General features: G+C 38.4%; 1 protein-coding gene across 2 annotated transcripts in view; it reads right to left on the reverse strand.

Annotated features, from left to right (window-relative positions):
- Positions 1-125: 125 nt before the first annotated feature.
- The window catches only part of gon4lb (gon-4 like b), a 28,206-nt gene continuing 4,999 nt past the window's right edge, over positions 126-23,332 (reverse strand). Inside the window, exons 12-31 of one of the 2 annotated variants that reach the window (XM_058746329.1) lie at positions 20,444-20,545; positions 20,317-20,357; positions 20,130-20,242; positions 18,232-18,433; positions 17,974-18,060; positions 17,235-17,409; positions 16,981-17,131; positions 13,361-13,511; positions 13,035-13,151; positions 10,889-12,718; positions 4,909-5,203; positions 4,624-4,787; positions 4,282-4,479; positions 4,045-4,188; positions 2,705-3,016; positions 2,511-2,621; positions 2,209-2,392; positions 1,125-1,401; positions 933-1,035; positions 126-847 (exon numbers count right to left, since the gene is read on the reverse strand). In XM_058746329.1, coding sequence (XP_058602312.1) covers positions 734-847; positions 933-1,035; positions 1,125-1,401; positions 2,209-2,392; positions 2,511-2,621; positions 2,705-3,016; positions 4,045-4,188; positions 4,282-4,479; positions 4,624-4,787; positions 4,909-5,203; positions 10,889-12,718; positions 13,035-13,151; positions 13,361-13,511; positions 16,981-17,131; positions 17,235-17,409; positions 17,974-18,060; positions 18,232-18,433; positions 20,130-20,242; positions 20,317-20,357; positions 20,444-20,545 — 4,871 coding nt within the window. In that variant the 3' untranslated portion in view covers positions 126-733. The remainder of the gene's footprint in view (positions 848-932; positions 1,036-1,124; positions 1,402-2,208; positions 2,393-2,510; positions 2,622-2,704; positions 3,017-4,044; positions 4,189-4,281; positions 4,480-4,623; positions 4,788-4,908; positions 5,204-10,888; positions 12,719-13,034; positions 13,152-13,360; positions 13,512-16,980; positions 17,132-17,234; positions 17,410-17,973; positions 18,061-18,231; positions 18,434-20,129; positions 20,243-20,316; positions 20,358-20,443; positions 20,546-23,332) is intronic. The other variant, XM_058746330.1, reaches the window with a different exon arrangement.

Consider the following 23,332-nt stretch of genomic DNA (forward strand, 5'->3'; position numbering starts at 1 on the left):
AGAGACATAATAGATTTCAGTTTTTTAAATAAAAATGATCAGTGAACAAGTATGTTGTGTATGTAAAATGTGCATATATACACACAGACACAGACACACTTGTAATATTAAGTCTTGCACAAAACTCAGTATAAATAGTCATTTTATTAATTGTCTCTCCAGATTACCAACAACTTGTGCATCATTCACAAAACTAACATCTGAAGCCAAATAAAAACAAAATCACCCTGATATAAAAATACTGTACATGCCCCCCCAATATGTTCATATTTTCTCAAAATTTACAATCAATCTGTTAGAAACGATATTGGTGTGAATCTGCTGGTTAGTGCTTTACAACAAAAAAAAGTGTTTTTTTTCCAGCATCGTTTGACTAATCAAATATTTCATTTTGTGCTCAAAGGGCTATAAAACTTGCCCACCAGTGGTAATTCAATAACCAGGCCCTGTCAGAACCTGAGCCATTTTTGTGCAACAATTCTTCAGGTATAACTGTGTATGTTGGATTTGTGTGTTTAGCATTTGTCAGATAACACCTTCATATTTAGTGGATTTATACTTCACATGTTAAAGAGAGACCTTCCGACCCTTTGTCACCATACTTAAAATGCGTCTTTGGCAGGTGTTTGTGCATGACTAGTCTCCAACTAGAAGAACTGCATCCGTGTTTTAACACACAAAGTCAATAGTTCATACAGATGGAGAAAAGTCTGATCCTTTATGACTGCAGGGCTCAGTCCTGTTCCTCATCAGTGGCTGACTGCTGCTCAGTAGCCTCATCCTCTGAGCTGGCCTGAGATGCTGATGTATGGAACAGACGCATAAGGTCCCGAAACCTCCTTGAAACCTGCAGAGACACTGATGTTAAAAAAGGCAAAGAAAGGAATGCTGTAAAGCAAAAAAAGACCTTAATAACTTAATAATTGTGGTACCTCACTGGCTGTTTTGTTGCCGAGCTGCTCTGACACAGCCTGAAAGGTGCTCTGATTGGCTCCTTGCTGTTGACAGGCAGTAAGGATCACTCGATCGGCCTCCCTATAAACCAGATGATAAAAGAGGGCCATGTAAAACAAGCACCATCAGATGATGCTCAAAAATCCATCACGATCTGTGGCTGTGCTCACCTGGTCCAGAGAATGACCCTCTCTCCACTGGGAGTGAGGGAGATGTTTTTGGCACACACTGGTGTGTCTAAGGTTGGGCTCAGTGTGCTCTGCTGAGTGGCATCTCTCTCTCCTGATTCAGATGAATCCTCTTCATCCCTACTGTGCTTCTGTGCAGTCGTATGATGCCTCTCCTCTTCGGTTTTCTTGTCGTAGTCGTCTTTGTTCTGTATTTTCTGCTCTTCTGGGATGGGGGAAGGGAGTCTCTCTCCTCCTTCCCATACAGGCCCATCACCATCTGCAGGTCAGGTAAAGATTTTTTTTAATCTTTGTTGTTTCCAGTAACCAGTCAGTACACTGTAAATATGATACTGAACAGTCCTACATTTTAAAACAAATGTATATTATACTACATGTAATACATAAAACAATATATTATTTAATTTAAATGTTAGCAAATAAAAAGTATTTGCTCAATAATGTAAACTACCATTCAAAAGTTTTGGGGACGACGGGAATTTTTAATTTTTTTACAGCAAAAACAATATTGTGAAATATTACCATTTTAAATAACTTTTTAAATTTTATTTCTGGAATAGTAATGCTGAATTTTCAGCGGCTATTATTTTAGTCTTCAGTGTCACATGATTCTTCAGAATAACTGATTTGGCGCTCTAGAAACATTTCTTATTATCAATGTTGAAAACAGTTGTACTGCTTATTTTTGTGGAAACCATGATACATTTTTTTCAGGATTCTTTAAATGAACAAAGTTGAAAAGAACAGTATTTATTTGAAATAGTAATCTTTTCTAAGATTATAAATGTCACTCTTGATCAATTTAAGGCATCTTCGCTGAATAAAAGCATTAATTTCTTTGAACAAAAATAGCTGACCCGAAACTTTTGAACACTAAATTCTTTTAAAGTAGATTGTTCTTAAAAATAAATAAATAAATATTATTTTTATATATATATATAAAAATAAAACAGTCAAAAATAACTTTAGGAACTCTGTAATAATGCCTGTAAATGCTGATTGTAAACATTAAAAATCTAACTACAAGTAACAAACATTTAGAGAAATTAAAGAAATTGTGCTTTACCATGATGTGGACTATTTGCTCCACTGCCAGTCTCATCTTTAACCTCTTTCTCTGCCTCTCCAGCCTCTCCATCCTCCCCTGGTCCTCTTTCCTCTTCCTTTTCTTCCCCTCCCCTGTCAGACTGTGCATCGGCAGATGGAAACACAGAATCGCGACTCTTCAGTACCTTAGAGCCATTAGTGGCCTGATGACAAAAAACAAAAACAAAACAAAAAAACCACACATAATAAGGAAACATGGCCTCCATCAAAACACATTTCAAGACAAGTTATGTCAAATCACAAAACAAACACAGCAAGCACCTTGTTGCCATGACAACGCAAGCATCCCTTTCTCTTATGCCTGCGATGTTTGGCATCATGGCTACAGTCATGACAAGGACATGAGCAATCTTTCTCAGGCCAATCACAGTCCTGAAGAAAAACATGAGATTAAAAACTAAACAAGAATGGGGAAAACGACTGTGAATTGACTGGGATGAACAAAATGAAGATACCTTGTAGTTGCCATGGGTGCGCATTTCTTTCCTCCTCCTGCTCCTGTTGCTGATCTGTCGAATCTTGTGGGACTCTTCATCCTCCTCTAGATCAGGCAGAGTGACTTCCTCAAATCCTCCCCATACACCAACTCTGGAGCCCACACTCATCCCTGCCTCTCCATCTGTCCCAGTGCCCACGTCCTCCGGCCAAACCGCCTCTTCAAACTGGCCAGGACGTACTGGGGGTGGACGCATCTCATCAAAAAACATCCAAAATTCTCCCTGTAGGTGCGTGTGGCCCTTAAGAAGGGTGGCCATCTGTGCTTTGAGCTGAGTTACAAAAGCAGAAATAATGGGATTTAGGAAAACAAAAACAATAAACAGTCCAAAAAACAAAAAACGAGTGAATAGTATCAAGTAATGCCATTTCATGCACATTTTGATGTAATGTTTGGGGTTGAATTGCAAACTATTACAATTTAAAACAGTTTGTTTTCTATTTGAATATATTTTAAAATGCAATTTATTCCTGTGTTGGCAAAGCTGAATTTTCAGCAGCAATTACATTAGTCCTCAGTGTCAACGATACTTCAGAAATCATTCTAATAAGCTGATTTGGTGCTCAAGAAACATTTCTTCTAAAACTACTTCTTATAACCATGATATTTTTGTCTGGAATCTGTGATGAATAGTAAGTTCAAAAAGTATAGCATTTATTAGAAACGAATCTTTTGTAATCTTTAGTGTTATTTTTTAAAGGGGTCACATGACGTTGCTAAAAAGAACGTTATTTGGTGTAATGCAATGTGTTTATGCAGTTTAAGGTTAAAAAAAACATTATTTTCCACATACTGTACATTATTGTTTCTCCTCTGAGCTCTGCCTTTCTGAAACGCACCGATTTTTACAAAGCTCATCGTTCTGAGAAGTGAGGCGTGCTCTGATTGGCCAACAATCCAGTGCGTTGTGATTGGCCGAATATCTCAAGTGTGAGACAGAAATGTTACGCCCCTTACCGTATTGTGATGCCGTGTCCCAGCGCGGCGACACAAAAACAATAAAACCCATTACAAATGGGGCATGTGTTGCATCCAGTGGGGACATAATTACTGATTATAATGACTTATACTGTCTTTTTACGCGTCGCTCTGCATCGCGCCGTGTAAACATTACCATATCTGCATTTGTGATCGGAGAAACAACAAACAACAAGCACTAACGTTACTCTACACTGCTCAAAACTCACGTTTGAACAGTCAGTGGCAAATTCTTTAAATATGAAAACATACGTCATATTTATTTAACATATCTCTATGCAGAAAATCTTTCATTTTATTCACAAATCCATCTATACATACCTCTTCAATCCCAGCAGGACTGAGAGGACTTCCACTCTGCAGCGCTCTCACGATCTTCTGGTAATGAGACGGATTCTCCCCAAAACTGATCTCCAACTGACGTAGGAACCGACGACTCCTCTCAAAGGCTTGCTGCTCCTCAAACTGGGGATGGGAGAGCGAATATATAGATACAGTTTTGTTTTCTTTACTTAACTGAACAATTCATTTTTCTGTCTATAAAATGATTGTAATTACCAGTCCACACTCCAGAGCTTGCTCAGGCAAAAGGAAAGCAGCGAAGTCCTTGAGGAGCTCAGGCCAGTCTTTAAGCAGAAGTTTCAGCTGGGAGAATAACTCTACAACACTGCGACTCTCCCCTGCCTGGTCAAACTCATAAAGCAGCCCTAAAAACTCCTCCACCTTACCAGGAATGTCTTGCAAGGCTTCACGCACCTACAGCAGCAAAAGAAATGGAAGGAAGATGAGAGAGGCACAATTAATTTTTCACAACATTTTCACTAATTAGAGAAACAATTAAGTGTTTCTCTAATCGATATAAAGGTGATACTAGTGAGTCAAAGATCCAAGTGGTCTGACCCTGTTAAGATAAGCCTGGGCAAAAGCCATATCTTTGCTCTCTCTCAATGGATCGTTGTCCAAGATGTGGTCATCGTATAACAGGAGCAGCTTTGAGGCATCTTTACTTCCTCGTTCCTGACGTCGACCACGCTTCAGACTACGTGGGGGTGGGCGACCACGGCCTGTAAGAGTAAATAAACTGAATCAACTGAACAATTCATACTGAAAAATTAACCAACCAGGGTTCAATCCAACTTGACATCCCTGAAAACAACACAATCAGGTGTTAAATGTTGGGCTGACCTCTTCCACGCCCCCCTCCTCTCCCACTGATCTGTGGAGGGTCGTCGCCGGGCAGCGCTTCTCCCTCAGGAAGCTTTCCACCTTCACCCTCCCCTGCTTCCATCTCATCACCCTTCATTGCACCATCGTCCTCATCCTCTGAGTTCTCCTCCTGCGAATTCTGGGATGTAGGGGAGTTTTGGGAGTTTGGGGAGGTGGGGGATGTTGGGGACGTGGGAGAATTGTCCTCCTCGGAGTCTCCCTCTCTGCTCAACCTCCTCTCTGATGCCAACCAGGTCAACTTCTCCATTGTCTCCTACCGAGGGAACACAGAGGAAACAACTTAATAAAACTCTAGAAAGAAATGGAATACAATGACTCAAGCTTTTAAGCATAATACTTATTTAGGAATGCACGATATATCAGTACCAAATCGGTTATAGATCGATTTATTGGTATCTGTTATATATTGTGTATTTAATTGTGCATGCTCATTTGTATGGAAGCATATGTGTAGCAAAATTCAATTTGCAATGTAATATGCAAAATGGCAATGCAATATGTAAAATGGCCATTTATTTCTGTATTTAAATTTACATTTTCCCATACATATGTGCAACATTTAGTGCAAAATTAAAATTCAATTATATCATTTAAATGTGCCATTTTCTACACTAGTTTTAATATGCAAATTAAAAAGATATTTTAAAGCTTCATAAGTTGCAAAATTAAAACGAAAAGGTATTACCCAAATTGATTAGATATGTTTAACATGTCTAAGCAAAAACTTAGACTGTATCAAGTTTCAAAAATGTATCAAAATGATCATTTAAATGCGGTTTTTCCTAAATGCATTTAGACATGGGGGTATGACACTTGGGATTGCATTTTCATCGTGATACCGCATGATAATTGTAGCAAAATGCAATGAGAGTTTCAAAATGCATTCTGAACCAAAGGTGCAGCAAAAGGGTAGCAAAATGGTGATTTGCAATGGTGAATGGAGAATGTCTTTTATTTTTCTTAAATGCATTGACACTTACATGTGTGACATTTCAATTGCATTTTCATTAAATACCCCACGATGAATATAGTTTAAGTCATTGTGGATTTGAAAATGCATTCTGAGCAGGCCCGGCTCCAGATACGAGATGAAGGGTGGGCCAAGTGATACTCCAGGTGGGCAGGGGTTATGAGTTGGGGGCTACTCTTTTATGCCCCCATTTTTTTTTAAAGTGAAAGGGTGAATGCCTTATATTATAAACAGTGACATTTGTATTTAATTCACCCCAAAATGGGCCATTTGCACATTTTCACTTAACTTCTGCTACTTCACGGAGTAAGGATAATTATTAAATTAATATTAGCCACAACAGAGGTGCAAATTTTGCAATACATAATTCAAATTTTAAAAATTAAATAGACCGCAGCAATTAACATTTTGTCAGAACCTCTAGTAAATTACAAGCTATTTGTTTAGTTGTCTATTGAGAATCATAGGAGAATATGATCTCTATTTGGGAAAAAATAAATAAATAAATATCTAGAATTGTGCATATTCCTATGTTTGACTGACTGTTTCTCCCATGCAGTGACGGGCAAATGTAACCCCCACTTCCCCATACCATTTACAATTTTTATATATAGTGAAAAAAATCCATTATAAAACACTCGTGCTTTTAAGCCAAATACAAGCTGAAACGACTCTCCGCAATCTCTGATGAAATCAGTCGGGTTTCCTCTGTATTAGAGCTGTTTTAAACTTACTGTTTGAACGAGTTCCTTGGACTGAAAAGTTTACAGGAGTTTACCGGTTTAAAAAATATCTGATCGCAAAAACCTGGTCCTTTTGGTTTTTCTTTTCATATTATAATGTACTGATTCAAATTAGAAATCAATAATTAATTATTATTTTGCCACTTTGCGCGCCTCCCGTGACTCTCACGCCCCAGACCGACTCTGCTTGCATTCACATGATTTGTCGAGACGAGGGGTAATTCACGGTGCCCCTTCCTGGGTAGTCTGATTTTTATAGTATCATTTCTAATTACCCTGATACTGACGCTCTGACTCTGAGCGATAAAGATTAAAATATAAAAGTGCCGGTAATGCGTAACGGAGTGTCCGTCACATTTCATGCACTGGTTCTGTTATTAAAGAGTGTTCACTTTGGCTGACGTCTTCATTCGAAGTTGTTGTTGTTGAAGAAGCAGCAACTGTCAGCATCTTGTCTCGGGACAAAGCAGGCGCGGGCGCAATCATCAATCATATTTAAACGGAAGCCGACGCGTCCTGACCGCATCACTGTCTTTACTGGGTGTTTTTAGGGAATATTTGCATTTATTCACAGATGATTTGATTAGCAAATCATGTGGTGGACTGTCATTATTTTGGCTAATGCGAGGCACCACTGAATGCGCATCAGAGGGTATTTAGAAGTAGGTATAGGCTAAGCAAAGCCGACTGATACGCCGTATACCTGAATATACCCTGCACTACACCACTGAGACTGACAAGACCATGCATCAACAGATTCTTAGCTTATTGACAAATATCTGATCTTGTAAGATGTTCTCCCTTTACACAGAGCACTGTACGCGTGATGGCCAAATCGAAAGTGAAAGTGAAAGGCGCGAGCTCTCATTCAAAAGGATTTCAATTCCGCGCATATTGATAGCGGCTCCCTGATGCATGAAAATACAGTATTAGCACGTATGTGGGTGTGGGCGGTAAGAAAACGAAAAAGAAAAAAATATATGAACCTCAGTTGAATATCACAACAATTTTGTGATTGGCTATTATGTGTGGGGCCAGGGTGGGCCAAGCTTCTGATTGGGTGGGCCAGGCCCACCCTGGCCCCCCCGTGGAGTCGGGCCTGATTCCGAGCCAAGCACGCCCCCTAGCTGTCAATCATTACATCAAGGCGGGGCTCGGCAACAGGATGCGCGATAGGTTAATATTCACCATTAACCAGACGCTTTTCACTTGCCTGAACATCTCTCACCATTTACGCTCGGATTGATGCACATAAGCAAACAGACAGTGCTATTCTACACTTATTTACCTATTTGCCACCTTACACAGTGGGAGTGGGGGTCTAGCATTTTTCAAAATTATTCAAAAGTGCCCCTCTCAGACAAATATCAGACAAATATCAATGATATTGTGGTCAATAAAACAAAATGCATTTGAATTCTAATTAACATGACAACGTGTACAAAACTAACTAATCGCTCAAAAGTCAGAAAATTCCTGTTTATTTTTACATATCTGTCAAATCTGAGGCATTGCTATGGGTTGCGTGCACATTTCCAGTCTGTTCGGAAACCATAGGCTCTCGAGCCATATATGGTTCTTTCAGTGAGTGGGTCGAAGGAAGGAAAAAAATAAACCAAACAATATTTTAAACTTTTTTCATCAATAATCAAAGCTAGTGTGTTGATTTAATTAAAAATCCATATATTATATATTTTAGAATATTACATAATTCATCAATGCCCATTTGTGTATAAGGTTCATTTGTAGAGAGATCTGTATCTGCAGTTTGTCTCATTTTATAAATCAAATTAGCCTACATCGCTGAGAAAATAGATGCTGAACGACTACAAAAGTTAAAGCACTGCACAAAACAAAAGTCGCAATAATGATAATCAGTAGGCTATTCAATTCACTTATATTTATGTATGATATCCTACACCGTTTACTATTTCATGAAACTATCATAGTAACGCATGGATACGTATTGTACGTTTATTTAAGCTTTGATTTGAACGAAAACAACGTATCCATGCGTTACTGATGACAGAGAATAGCGTACGCACTTTGCATCCATCGGATGCTTTTCAAAATGGCGCTACGCTGACACAGAGAGGAGACGAATTGTTGAATAAATGTCGTTATTTTTATTTTCTTTGCGTACAATAAGTATTCTCGTCGCTTCATAAAATTCAGATTGAACTACTGATGGCAGATGGACTATTTTGACCATGTTTTTTTATACTTTTCTGTGCCTTGACAGTGTAATTTACTTGGCAGTCAATGGGACAGTCACAAGCCTCCCGGTTTTCATCCAAAATATTTTAAATTATGTTCCGAGGACGAACAAAGCTTTTACGGGTTTGGATCCACATGGGGGTAAGTGATTAATGACCAAATTTGCATTTTGGGCTGGAGTATCCCTTTAATGAAGCCCAAGTGCCACCTACAGGCCTATTATGTGAAGTGTAGGCTGGTGAAATTGTGACATGAAAGAACTTTATTATGTTACCATTTTTTATAATTATGCAGCATTATGAAAGTGTCTTATGCTCATCAAGCCTGCATTTATTTAATCAAAAATACAGAAAAACTGTAATAGTGAAATATTACAATTTAAAAGAACGTTTTTCTATTTTAATATACTTTAAAATATCATTTATTTCTGTGATTCAAAGCTGAATTTTCAGCATCATTACCCCAGTCTTCAATGCATGGTCCATCAGAAATCATTCTAATATGCTGATTTATTATCAATGTTGGAAACAGTTGTGCTGCTTATGTTTTGCTTTTTATTTTAATTTTATTTATTTATTTTGGAACCTGTGATCCTTTTTTGGGGTTAAATAAATAAAAAGTTAAAAAGAACAGCATTCATTCAAAATAGAGATGTTTTCTAACAATATCGATCTTTACTATCACGGTTTCTATCATCAATTTAACAAATCCTTGTTGAATAAAAAACTAATTTCTTAAAAAAATAAATAAATATTGACCTCAATTTTTTGAATGGTAGTGTATATTGTTAAAAAAGTTATATTTTAAATAAATGCTGTTCTTAATTAACTTTTTATTCATCAAAGAATCCTGAAAAAAGTATGACAGGTTTCCAAAATTGCTAATAAATCAGCATTGCATAAAATGCATTTTAAAGTATATTAAAATTTTGATCAAATAAATGCAGGCTTGATGACCATAAGTGACTTGTTGCAAAAATATAAAATATTAATGATGTATCCAAACTTTTGACCTATAATTTTTTTTATTTTTCACACTGCCCTTTTTTATTTTATTTATTTATTTGTTTTACATTTGAGCCCCTGCCCCTGAGGAACTCTCTGCACGTTCCTGTTCAGGTGCCACGGAACACGTGCTATTTTACGGATTAAAAATAAAAGAGTAATAAAATATAAGGTAAGGTAGTAAATAAGTGTAGAATAGCACTGTCTGTTTGCTTATGTGCATCAATCCGAGCGTAAATGGTGAGAGATGTTCAGGCAAGTGAAAAGCGTCTGGTTAATGGTGAATATTGACCTATCGTGCGTCCTGTTGCCGAGCCCCGCCTTGATGTAATGATTGACAGCTAGGGGGCGTGCTTGGCTAGGAATGCATTTTCAAATCCACAATGACTTAAACTATATTCATCATGGGGTATTTAATGAAAATGCAATTGAAACGTCATATATGTAAGTGTCAATGCATTTAAGAAAAATAAAAGACATTCTCCATTCACCATTCCAAATCACCATTTTGCTACCCTTTTGCTGCACCTTTGGTTCAGAATGCATTTTGAAACTCTCATTGCATTTTACTACAATTATCACGTAGTATCACGATGAAAATGCAATCCCAAGTGTCCTAGCCCTAATTCTAAATACATTTAGGAAAAACAGCGATAAAATGATAATTTTGCTACAGTTTTTGCTTGAACATGTTCCATCGAACATATCTAATCAATTTGGGTAATACATTTTCATTTTGCAACTTATAAAGCTTTAAAATATGTTTTTAATTTGCATATTAAAACTAGTGTAGAAATTGCTTCCATACATTTAATCTTTTTTTAGATATCTATAATCTTTGTAGTCATCTAACACTCACCTAATCTTTGAAAACACAATCTCACAAATTTCAAAACGAATATGTATTTTCATCCTGCACATTCTAATGCTGTGATGCCTAAATTCACTTATAGCATTTAAAATGACTAATTTTAGTCATTTGGTTTTAATTTATTTAGACAAACCTGAAGCTCTGGAACAGACAACACAGATTCCTCTGATGCTGATGACATCACTTCCTCTTCATCTTCATCCTGTGTGAGATCATCGAAATCCTCCTCTTCTTCATCCCTCTCTCCATCTCCATCTTTTTCTCCATCTCCATCTCCATCCTTCTCTTCCCTTCCTTTGTCGCCACTTCCATCCCCATCTGTTTTCCTGCCACCTTCTCCATCACCGTTCTTCTCGCCTTCATCTTCATCACGTTCTCCATTTCCCCCATCTTCTCTCTCCTCGCCCTGTCCCTCCTCGTTCCCACTGCTCTGTTTCTCTCCCCCGCTGGACTGTTGCTCCTTCCCATCTCCAGTGCTGTGTTTGTGCACTCCTGGTGTTTCCTGTCTGCCAGAGGTGGATTGGACAGGAGGACACTCTACAGTATCCGTCTCCACCCTTGTGGAAGCTTCATCACCACTGTCCGTGCTGGTCAAACTGGAATCGGGGCTGCAGGAGGACTCAGAGAGTGCCAGGAGAGGACTACCAAATAAAGCACCTGCCATTTCCTCTTCCCATCTGTCACCAACCATTTCCTCATCCTCTTCCTTTCTTTCCCCAGCATCTTCTCCTCTAATTGGCATTGATGTGGCTGGTGTTATGGTGTTTAAAGGCACCTCATTCCTACCTTTGTCATTTAGGACTATGGAGCTAGTAGGAATGTCAGAACAGTTAGTTTGCTGGGACACACTTACTGGTGCGCCTTCAGCAGGAAGTGGAGCAGGTTGGTTCAGAACGATGGAGTCTTGGGGCAGAAGAACAAACTGAGGAACACCTGCAGATGAAACTGTTTGAACCAACACAAACTTAGAACTGTCTGCTGCTGGTGCTGCTGTCAGAGGAGAGAAGACATTCCTTTGACCATTTTCCACACTATGCTGTATGGGAGTGACGTCCTTCATGGTTTGCAAAGAGTCATATTCGGATCTCTGTTTAGTCTTTCCAATGTAGGGATTTGAGGCGTTTTCCAAGGTCTGTGTCCCAGGGACTAACTGTATGACAATGTCCTGAGAGGGTGATGTGACCAGTCTGTGTGTGGCGGCATTTTCATGGGCTTTGATAACCAAGACATTATCTGATGGAAAATTCTGTGTGACATTCAAGGATATTGGCTGATCCATAATGACAGCAGGGTTGCTTACGTTTCCCATATTCCCAGAGGACAGGGGCAAGAGCTGGGGCAGCCGGGGGGCTGGTCTCAAAGGAGCAAGTTTTCTAGGCATGGTCCGTTTATTGTGTTTACTGGACGTCTGCTGCATGCCATACATCTTGACTGTCCCGGTACTAAGTAGAGGGATGTCACTTGGGGGTCTCTGGACTGCAGTAGGGGGCAAGTTGGCAGGAGGGTGTGCTGGATTACCAACCCCCAATTCTGGAGTGACATACTGGAAGTTAACAGGACAAGATGTGCTTAGTGGGACAGTCCCATGGGCAGGGGTCAAAGGGGGCTGAACCAATGGGAACACCCCATTTATTGGAGTGCTAGGCGCTTGGGTTAATAATATTACACCATGTGCTGGGAGTGGTGTGGACACGTTGGTCAATACATTTCCTGAACTTGTAGGACATGGAGGTGCTTTAGCCAGTGGTGCGAGAGTAGGAGGGGCAAAACCACGTAAAGGCCGAGATTTGGGCTGTGAAGGGCGAATTGGTCTCTGTGAAGGGTGCAGACGCAGAGTGACGCCTTTAGGAAGGAACTGTTGGTAGCATGTTCCTTTCGGGAAGACAAGGGTAGGAAATTTGGTGGTGGAGGTCACCTTTAAACTGCCCTGACAAACTGTCCTATGGATGTATGGCAAGCTTTTCTGTAAAGAAATTTGAAACCATCAGGAGTGTACTTAAAATCAGACAGATATAAATGTTTTATAATGGTTTTAGTGAAAGAGTCTAGGACAGCGATTCTTAACCACATTCAGAGGGGCCCAATAAGTCTTAATTTGAATTTTGTTATTTTAACAATGTTAATGCTAAAAAAGAACATTAAATTTTTTTTAAAATTGTTCAGTTTATTTTTATTACATCAGAAGTACCAGCAGAACATATCAGTTTGGATAATACTGTCTTTGAAGCTCCACCTAGGGGGCCTTGTAGGTTGAGGATCGCTGGTCTAGGAAGTGATACCTTCAGCCAGTTGGGCATGACATCTTGCTCTCTCTCCACAGGAGAGCGCTCCTCTCCAGGCACCACAGGTCTGCACATCAGTGGCAAAGGAGGAACCACACGATTCTGGCAGTAAAACTAAGAAAAACAACATTACATTGTCATAACTTTTAACCTCCATTCATCATGATTAAGTATTATTATTTTAATTTGTGCTTTCAGAAGGTGTTGAAATCATAGATAGTTTACAGAAACTGGGGAAGCCAAGGAGCAAATGTCCACTACCAATCAGGGCTCAATTCATATACTAGTGTATATGAAGATAGGCAGATGAACAGATAAATCACCTTGATGATGTTGTGCGGCGCTCTGGGGGCCACCATGTCCTTCACACGCACACGTAGCTGCTCCTGACGCTTGGGCCGGATCAGATAGCGGCTCATCAGGTGATATGGGAACTCTGTCTGAGCGAAGTGCTTTAACCCCAAGACTAAGAGACTGTAGAGAGATGAGAGCAGGGGACGAGAGAGAGGCAGAGGGTAAACTGGGCGAAGGCATGGCTCACTGCTTCGTTAAGTGTTTGCTAGGTGGTGTCAGTTGTCCAAACTCCACAAAGTGCTTGTTTTGAAACAAGACTCAGCAAAAAGCCCATATTAACATTTCTTCCTTCACTGACCAATTCCAGTATTATTGGTGTGACATTTGCAAGCAAAAGGTGAAATCTAACTTCTCAGACAAAGTACTAATTCCCAGACATCAGAAAAATCTCTATACATTTTTTTCCACCTTCGATACAGAAATACGTTTTGTCTATTGTAGAAAAACCAAGGGAAATGTGCATAATTCAAAGAAAGTATAATTTTTTTTTTTTTTTTCAAAACTTTTTTGTACACGTTTTTAAAAAGTGAAATATATGAGACATTAGATCAGGGATGGGCAACTGGCGTATACGGCCCGCAGTGTATTTTAGTACGGCCGCTGGATCGGATGATCAATTTTAAAACATTTGAAAAGTAAGTCACGAAGAGATTGCTTTAAGTTTGTTAATACCAGCTCCAACCAGTAGAGGTCGCTATTTTCCAGCCGCTCCCCGTATTAATTTCAGCGTAGTAGGACGTGCAATCTAATGTAAACATAATAAATGAAAAACTGACTAGGGAAACGGTATTTTTCAGTCAAGATGGTAAACAGATTATTGTTTTACCAAGTTCAAGGGAATACCCATATGTTTGGAAGCGCTTTATTTTATTTAAATCGCCATCACACACAACAAAACTTTTTGCCAAATGCATGACAGAAATGTTTTCATAGAACTATTTTCCGTTTCATCGGGCGCACGCGCCTGGACCGAAGTTAACTTCCGGTCTGTGTTTGTTTATCGGTCTTGTTAGTGCACGGCGCCGGCTACAAACACAGTTAAAGTTAAAGTGATGAGTAATTAAGTTGGGCTCAGGTTGTTGTGCTGTGGGATGTGTTTCACATACATTTATTTATGTGTGGCGACCTGCCACGATATCAAAACGGACTGATTTTCCAAATGGCTTCGTTGAATAAACATGAGCACGTAATGCACGTTTAAAAATCAAAACGAGGCGCGGGTGTTTTTATATCACTGTATTTCTGAAGGACAACTGTCTTTAGAAAATGCTCGATGTCATTTTCATTTCATCTAGCAAGTTATATGCCTGATAAAGTAGCGTTTGTAAGCTCAGCGCTGCTTTGTGTAACGTACAGATCAACAGCTGTTTCCTGGGGAACCTCTAGTTCTCCTGCTTTAAAGCGCCTCCTGCTGGCAGAGAATGAATTTGCATTTTTGATAAGTCCGTCCAAGTAGTTATCGCTGCATCTCAGTCCATCTGATTTACGCAGCAAACATATTTTGCTTGTTATCAAAACATAATTTACTCTAGAGGGACTTAGCTGTTGTTATTGATTGTATTTGGATGTCTACCGGAAGTTAAGTTAGGGCCACAAAAGCGCGCATGCGCAGTAATGTTTGTTTATGTTGTTGCCGCAAATTTGGGGACGAAAAGACAAGAATTGCTATGTAGATTAATATATCTATTAAACTTCAAAAGGCTGTGATTTCACGGAATAAACTTGAGCGCTGCACGTTTAAAAGTCAGGCGCTGCGTTGCTTTGTGTACTGTCGTGGAAACCTATATTTCTGCAGTTCCGAAAGTAAAACCTGCTGGCGAATGAATTTGCATTAAGCCCTTCTGCTGTTTCTGCTACATATTTTTAAATATGAACCGGTGTATCGACAAGAAGCTAATACATTATAAAACTCTTAACAATTAAGATACTAAAATACTTATATGTTATTTAATATAGGCTACTATTGATAATAATTGTTTAAATTAATACTTGACTCATTCCTTTTCTTAAAAATTGTTTAAAGGCTGAAATGTAAAGCGCAGGTCTTAAATCTGATTTGAAAAATCATGCATATACCCGGTTATATTATTGAATAAGCTTTGAATAAGCCTTTTTAACTGCCCTCTTAAGTTGTTTTGAGAAAGTTATGTAGGCCACTAATAAAAAATAGGACCTCTGTACACAGACAATGCAATTGAGATGTTTACATTGGCTTCTTGGTGTAATATTGCTGTCAACTGACAACAAAGTTTCCCTTCTGAATTAGCATTAATTTAATTATTAAATTATTAAAAATAAATTACATTAATTGTACTTTAATTTCCTTCAATAAAAAGGAAATTGAGTAAAACGGTGTAAAATGTGTGGACGTGGATTAGTAATCTGGCCCCTTGGTATAAAGGAGAAAAAATGCTGGCCCTCGTCAATATCAAAGTTGCCCATCCCTGCACTAGATGATATACTAGTGCTGGGCGGTATGACCAAAAATTTATATCACGGTATTTTTCAAAATTATACCGGTTTCACGGTATATGATGGTATTTTTTTTTTCCATGCATGACCGGGTGTTAACCACATTTTCTACTGATTGAGGGAGGAAAAACTGCAGTAGATTGACTTAGAATGCCCTATTTTACTGTCATGATGAGCGAATATTGTAGAAAAATTCCACACTAAATAGTGACTAAACACGACTCATTAATACATGTTAACCAGGAGTCACTCATTTATAATCGCGACATCGTCTGATAAAATCAACATGCATCTAACGTTACACTAAAGAGCGGCTATGCAGCGCACTGCCTGCATCTGAGTAACAAATTAAAAAATAAACAAAAAAAAAAAAGTGCATAATATTAACAGACCAACTATTCTCATATTTATAATTCCAAACAGTCAGTTAGCGGCAAGTGCTTGGAAACGCTGTTTTGTACTCATTTACTGACGAGTCTGCGGCGGTACGGCCAGCTGAATGCGGTGCTTCTCTGACGCTCGCTGCACAGAACAGACGCAGAGAGAGGCGACACTGCGCCGGGAGAGTCAGACCTCACGCTCGCGGGGCAGCACTGGCGATATCTTCCAACTGAACCATAGCTAAGGTTTATCCAAAAATGTCGCTAGGTTTGTCAGTTTGTATATTCTATGGGGAAAAAGCCACTAAAAGGGTCTAAAAATGGCTAAATATAGTGCTAAAGTCGCGCTCGTGAGTGTGAGACGCGGGAGCTGATGGCAGGGGGCGGTGCATATTGTGGATGAGTTCTTCTGTGTCATCACGTTCTACAGCTTCAGAACCTTCACGCTTAGTAACACCAAAGACTATAGGTAACACATACAGCTGTGTTCTTGCCACAATGCAATAGTGAAAAGAGACCCCTCTCAAACAGTGTCGCGTTCCGAACGTTATTTAAATAACACCGGTATTGCGGTATTTTAAAAATTCATATCATAAGAAAAATAAACACCGGTATTCGGTATGAACCGGTATACCGCTCAGCACTATGATATACTATATATAAATAATGCAATTATTTATACAGTATATTAAAACATAAAAAATGTACTCCTGTAATTGAGTCAAAGCCATTTGTACCCGTCTTCTCCTTTGGTGTAATAATGTTTGCTGCGTGGGGGATGCAGGACTGGATCCAGCCTACAGTGTGGCAGAAGCTCTGGGTACAGAAACACAGAGCGTGTGGCGAACAACCATGCAAGACCAGCAGGGAGCAATGGGTACGAACGGGCTACAGAAACAAAGAAAACATACTGCCATCATATATACACATCTACACATGTGCGACTGATTTGATTAATTGGATCATATGGAATAGATAGGAGATGCCTAACCTGAGTTTGGGCGAATGGGTTTGGGAGAAAGATACAGAGGAGAGGGACATTGCTTTAACTCCTCCAACAAGTTGAGGGAGGACTGCAAGTTACACACCCTAAACATGCTTCTAAAACCCGGATTAAGCGCTGACCTCTCCTCCTCTGCCCGCTCCGCAAATGACAGCAACTCCCCCTGTCGATACAGGACAGGAAACAATTATAGGTAAAATTACAACAACTTGTCAAGCAAACTCTCAACAACTTTTGAGAAAATAGTCAAATTTAATTTTGATAAAATAAAATTATATAATATATCAAAATAAAAATAAATATAAAAATGTATTTTAAAAACAATTGAAAGGTATATAATATCACTGATAATATAATAAAATTTAAAAATGTGACATTTTGAACGTGACAGCTTTTTTGTTTTCCTTCTAAAGTCCTGTCAAAGGTGTTAAAACTGCAAATGTTTTTATGTAAATCATAACATCTTGGAAATTACAATCTCTTAAAGGTGTAATAAAGGGGAAAAGGACAGTTTAATAATCACAGAAGAAACAAAATTCATTTGTACTTGTTATAACTGTACTGCTTTTTGACTTTCAGTAAAGATGATTAAAAAAACAAGAATGTGTCGAGCAACACTAAATTTTCTTTCAGCTGGTCACTTTTAAACCATGTTCAATTCTTTTATTGTTGCTTAAAGTTTCTAAAAAAAAAAGACACTGGTGTGTTTAATCCCCAATTTTCTTACCAGGAAATGTTTGGTGGTTTGAGCTTCACTCTGTAGTGCCTCCACTGGGTTGCACAGCATATTGACCTGTGTCAGTAACTGGACATGCTGCAGAGGAGGGAAAAGAGAAAAAAATTCAATCAAAATTAAAATTTCACACAAGAGCATGAATCACACCTATCAGACAAAAAGCAACATTCTTTGGGCAAAAGACTAGATCCTTGTGACCAAGGTAACTTAAATATGTTCATTGTGCATGGTGGTGTTTAAAACTCTTACTTGCTGAATTTGCTGCTGCAGTTGTATTCTCTGAGGAGACGTGACCACCAGAGGACAGCTGGGCTGCACAAGAACCATGCCAGGCCCAGATGCATGCTGGGTGGTCCGAACCTGGTTTTCCCGTCGCTGCTGCAAAGCCTCCAGCTGCCCTCTGACTGTCCGCCTGCATGCTGTCAACATGTGAGCCAGCGGCTCCTCAAACCTGATGACAAATAGAAACACAGTGCATGGGATGTTTTTATATGTGCACAAGAAGCATTGATGTGTCACTACTGCAAAGAAAATCTGTTGAACTAGCATTCTGATGAAACATAAAATTGAAATTATTTTGAAATAGTATTCTTAACTAGGGATGCATAATATATCAGTAACTTGTCGCTTACTGGGCAATATATAAGATTTTCTAATTTACTTTATCGGCTGTATTTGGATATTAGCTATTGAATTGTACATGCTCGTTCCTCAATTTTTCCATTCATCCTACCTTTGTAGTACCAGAACTAAACTAAACTAAACTAAAAATAAATCACTATCCATTTTAATTCCATATTGTGAAGTATTTCCAGGAGAAAAATGAAGTGGGAGTTGATTTTATCAAGAGTAAGAATTACAGAATTATGAAAAGTGGGCATTCCATAGAAAAAAGGAGCCAAGCCTAAATTAGAGTAATTTGACAGCTGCATATATACTAATTGCATAATAGTAGAATTATCAACAGACAACATAATTATGACTCACTGATTTGAATATTTTCCTCTACATATATGCTGACATTAATTAAAAATCAAATCATTGTTACGTCAATCATCAAATATGACTAGCAAATTAAACAGGCCAAGTTTCTTACACTCTCTGTACCCTAGTGAATGACCATTACAGGGACACTGTGCACACTCACTCTCAGTGTGGAAAAGACAGCACAGACGTCAATGTACCTTGTTAACATTTCTGACTGAACCCCCCCCATCCCCCATCAACCATCAACCACATCTGTCTGTACCCAGAACACAGTGACGCACATGGATCAAACACACACTACAAGCTGTAATGACCCCTTCTCAGGGTAAATAATAAGCTGCAACAGTGTGTGACATGTCCATCTCATGACAGATTTGTGCTGATTGACACTGTGCTATTCCCGTAACATCTTTAATTACATACATACTCAAAGTACCCAGAGATGACAAGTCTGATGTGACAGGTTTTATATAAGGGCTCAGACAGGTACTGTTGATGATCATAACATCAGAAAAAGGGGCATACAGTTTAAGGGATGCCCTTTCAGTCGGTGTCAGAGGTTTGTTTGTGTGTATGTGTTTGTACATCCTTTTAGCCGTTATGTTTTCCAGTAAATGAGCTCTATTTAAAGCCTCTGTGCCTGGATTCTGCACGTAGCACAGGCATATGGTGAAATGTTTTCAGCACGTCCACAGTGACGTACACACCTGCACCTGTACAGTACTCAGCAGTGGGGGGAGGGTGTGTGTGTTCAGTCTATAGTGAGTGTGTACATGTAGCTCTGCAGTGTCCATTCCATGTCCTGGGTCTATAGTGACACAACTGGACACATTAGAGCATTTTTCTGCCTCCCTACCCAAACAGACACAGCACTCCTTTGCTGCTCTGTCCCAAAGGGAGGACTCATCTTGAGAGTGTATTAATATTTCTTCTTGCTTTGTATCTTGTATATGGTAAAATACTTTTTTTTTTTTTTTTTATTAGAAAGCAAATGCAAATACAGGAGGAAAGAAATACAGGCTGAACATAATATAAAAATATAAGGAAAAATATATACATATACACTATATATGTGTGTGCGCATAATTGAATCATATTAACAATCAATATCAATCAATACCAGTCGTGGTATTGAAGGTAGAAGAGAGTGTGTGTGTTACCTAATGGCTTGAGGGACATTGAATTGTGGCGCGTCATTGGCCTCCTCGTCATGTTCCTCATCTTCTTCATGACCCTCCTCATCTTGTTCATTGGCAGCCAACTCATCATGGAACTATAAAACAGAAGGGAAAATGAGTGAGGAGTGACTGGATTTAGTTTGTTCCTGTTAGCGTTAAGTCCACTTACTGTCTCAAACAGCTCTTCCATGAGCTCATTGACTTCCTTCTCTGCAAAAGAGAGATGAAATCATTACTAAAAGCAAATACTTCAAACTGAGTATTTTATCCAATCTACAACCTGTAGAAAAACTCACTTGTGATACGAACAGCACGATCATTTCGATAATCCTCCAAATCTGGCTCATCTAAATCATCCAGGAAGTTATATTCAGGGTCATCATCTTCATCAGCCTCTTCTGAAATACAGAGAGGGAATTGTAAGAAGAACTGTACCACTCATGTGTGAGAACACACACGTAGAGCAGTGATGCTGAGAGGAAACTGGGGAAAAGGTCAGGGGAAGAAAAACGAGTGGAAAAACCAGAGGTAGTACTTAACCACTGACACACACACACACATACACACATTAAACTAGTCTCACACTCAGAGGAAGCCATTAAGACATTTAAGAAAAGTGCTTTGACAGCATCTGTCTGAGTGCAACAGGCATGATAGTGATTTGTTTGATTTGTGATCGCACTTGGAGGTTCACAGGTTCAGCCCAGACCAGTAAACAAGATTGAGAGGTGTCAAATCAGCCCCAAATAATATACACTACCATTCAAAAGTTAGGGGAAAGAAGTATTTTATGGTTGCATTTATGCGATCAAAAATACAGTAAAACTGGTAATATGTTAAATATTATTACAATTTAAAACAACCGTTTTCCATTTTAACATTTTAAAGAGCTATTTATTCCTGTGTTCACAAAGCTGAATTTTCAAGGAACCAGTCTTTAGTTTCACATGATCCTTCAAGAAATCATCTTAATATGCTGATTTGGACCATTTCTTATTATTATCAATATTGAAAACAGTCGAACAGGTTGAAAACTGAGATACATTTTTTCAGGATTCTTTGATGTTCAAAGGAATAGCAAATATTTAAAATTTTTGTAACAATCTTTAGTAACAATGTGATTTTTTACTTTCACTTTTAATGCATCCTTGCTAAATATTTATTATTTTGGGTAATGTTTAATATATATATATATATATATATATATATATATATATATATATATATATATATATATATATATATGCGCATCTCATGCCGATACGATACGCATCTCGATGCATAGCCAATGATACGATACATTAAAGATACATATGAAGCAGCTACCAATGCAGTGTGATATGATTCACCCCATTACAATGCAGTGCGATCCAATTTCGATTTGATTCGATTCGATTCGATTCAATGGAGAAAATATGATAATTTTTAATGCCTCGAGGCCTGTTTCATAAAACAAGTTAAACAAATAAGCCAGATTTATTTCAGTTAGTCTGACTCATTGTCAAATGATTTGGTTCCATAAGGCAAATTTAACATGGGCCTAGATCAAGCTTAGTCACTGTAGCAACTTATGCTGGGAAAGTAAAGGCTGGAATACACTACACGACTTTTAAAATCTGACAGATTTTTGAAACACTAGGCATCATACACTTACCGACTTTGTAAATAGTGAGAAAGGAAAACTGGGCATAATACACTACGCGACTGAAGACCATACACTACCAGACTTTAATGTTGTTCCGATTACAACAAACTCTCGCAGAAACGTGCACCCTGTTGCTAGGAGACGCATGACAAATGAAAACATGTGTGTTCTAAAATCAGCTTAAAATATCAAACATGTTTGATATCCTCCGACTGGATAGAATCAAAGTCTGAAGCTAAAAAAATCAGAGTCTGTGACCATCATACACTACGCGATTTACGGTGGAATCTGTCAGCTGTAATCTGCAGACTGGCTCTGACTTTCCTCAACTAGCGTCAACTTGTTCAGACTGTAAAATCGGGGCAAAAATCGCATAGTGTATTCCAGGCTTAACCTGGTCTAAAGCAGGCTAACTGTCAGACTAAGCTGAGTTCCTCTAACACTGACCAATAGGAACACAATGATATTACCACTGACTCTCTCACATACTATTATTTGACTTTTTTCTTTTTTTTTTTAACAGTTTCTAGCCATGCAGCCTTTCTCTCTGGTTTTATGACAGCTGTACCTTTTAGAGTTTGCAGAACATTAGAAAATTACAATCTAAAATTGCCCTTTAATGCATTAAAATAACTAAATTAAAAGTTAAAATCACTGAATTAAAAATGAAAAATTAATAATAAAAAAAATGACTATTTTAACTGCTATAAGAAACACACATTAACTCATTTGAGCTTAGTAATTAGGACTGTACTAGCTTACATTTGATTTAGGCTACCTATTACAATAGTCCCTTTACAGTTACTGCTATCATAAAAATACATTTATTTGTAGGTTTAAAATTCTACAAAAGACACATTTAATGTCCAACAACAAATATTTTAGCAAAATGTATATTTTACTCAGAATTAATTGCGCTCCTATTCGATTGCGCTCCGTCTTTTTAGCGCGCAGCAGCGCTCGTTGCTCTCATGTAAGCCTCACCCACTCCTGATAGCAAAATAGATATGTTTGCATGACTTTGACATTTACAGATGAAAAATATACCTGTGACGTCAGTTATGCACTGAGGAAAACACAATGTCTCCAAAGCATTAAACAGCACAGATATTTTCGCTGTTTGTCATGGTGGATCGATTTGATCCATGATCAACAATAAGGGCTGCTTAAAAATAAACGTGCACAAATTAGTGAGATTGTGTGAACTTAATTTGTCGTTTATGGAACAGCTTTAGCCCCGAATGATTTGTTAGGTTATTTCAGGTTAATCCTCACTTTTCCTCAGGTCTCCGCAGTATTGTGATTCGTAATATTCATGCAGCAGCAGTGGTGATGAGAGAACGTGCTTGATTAACAATTTAGAGGAGAAATCAATCTACATATAAAATATTGGTCACTTTCTAAATAATAAAAGTATAGCGCATCCACTAGTAATTACATATAAATAAATAAATAGTTTTTTACCGATGCAAATATGTTAGAAACGATGCATCGCGATATAAATGCCAACTTGTAGCCGATGCACACTTTTTAATCCGAT

This window comes from Onychostoma macrolepis, chromosome 16 (genome assembly GCF_012432095.1).
Source record: "Onychostoma macrolepis isolate SWU-2019 chromosome 16, ASM1243209v1, whole genome shotgun sequence".
Taxonomy (NCBI): Eukaryota; Metazoa; Chordata; class Actinopteri; order Cypriniformes; family Cyprinidae; genus Onychostoma; species Onychostoma macrolepis.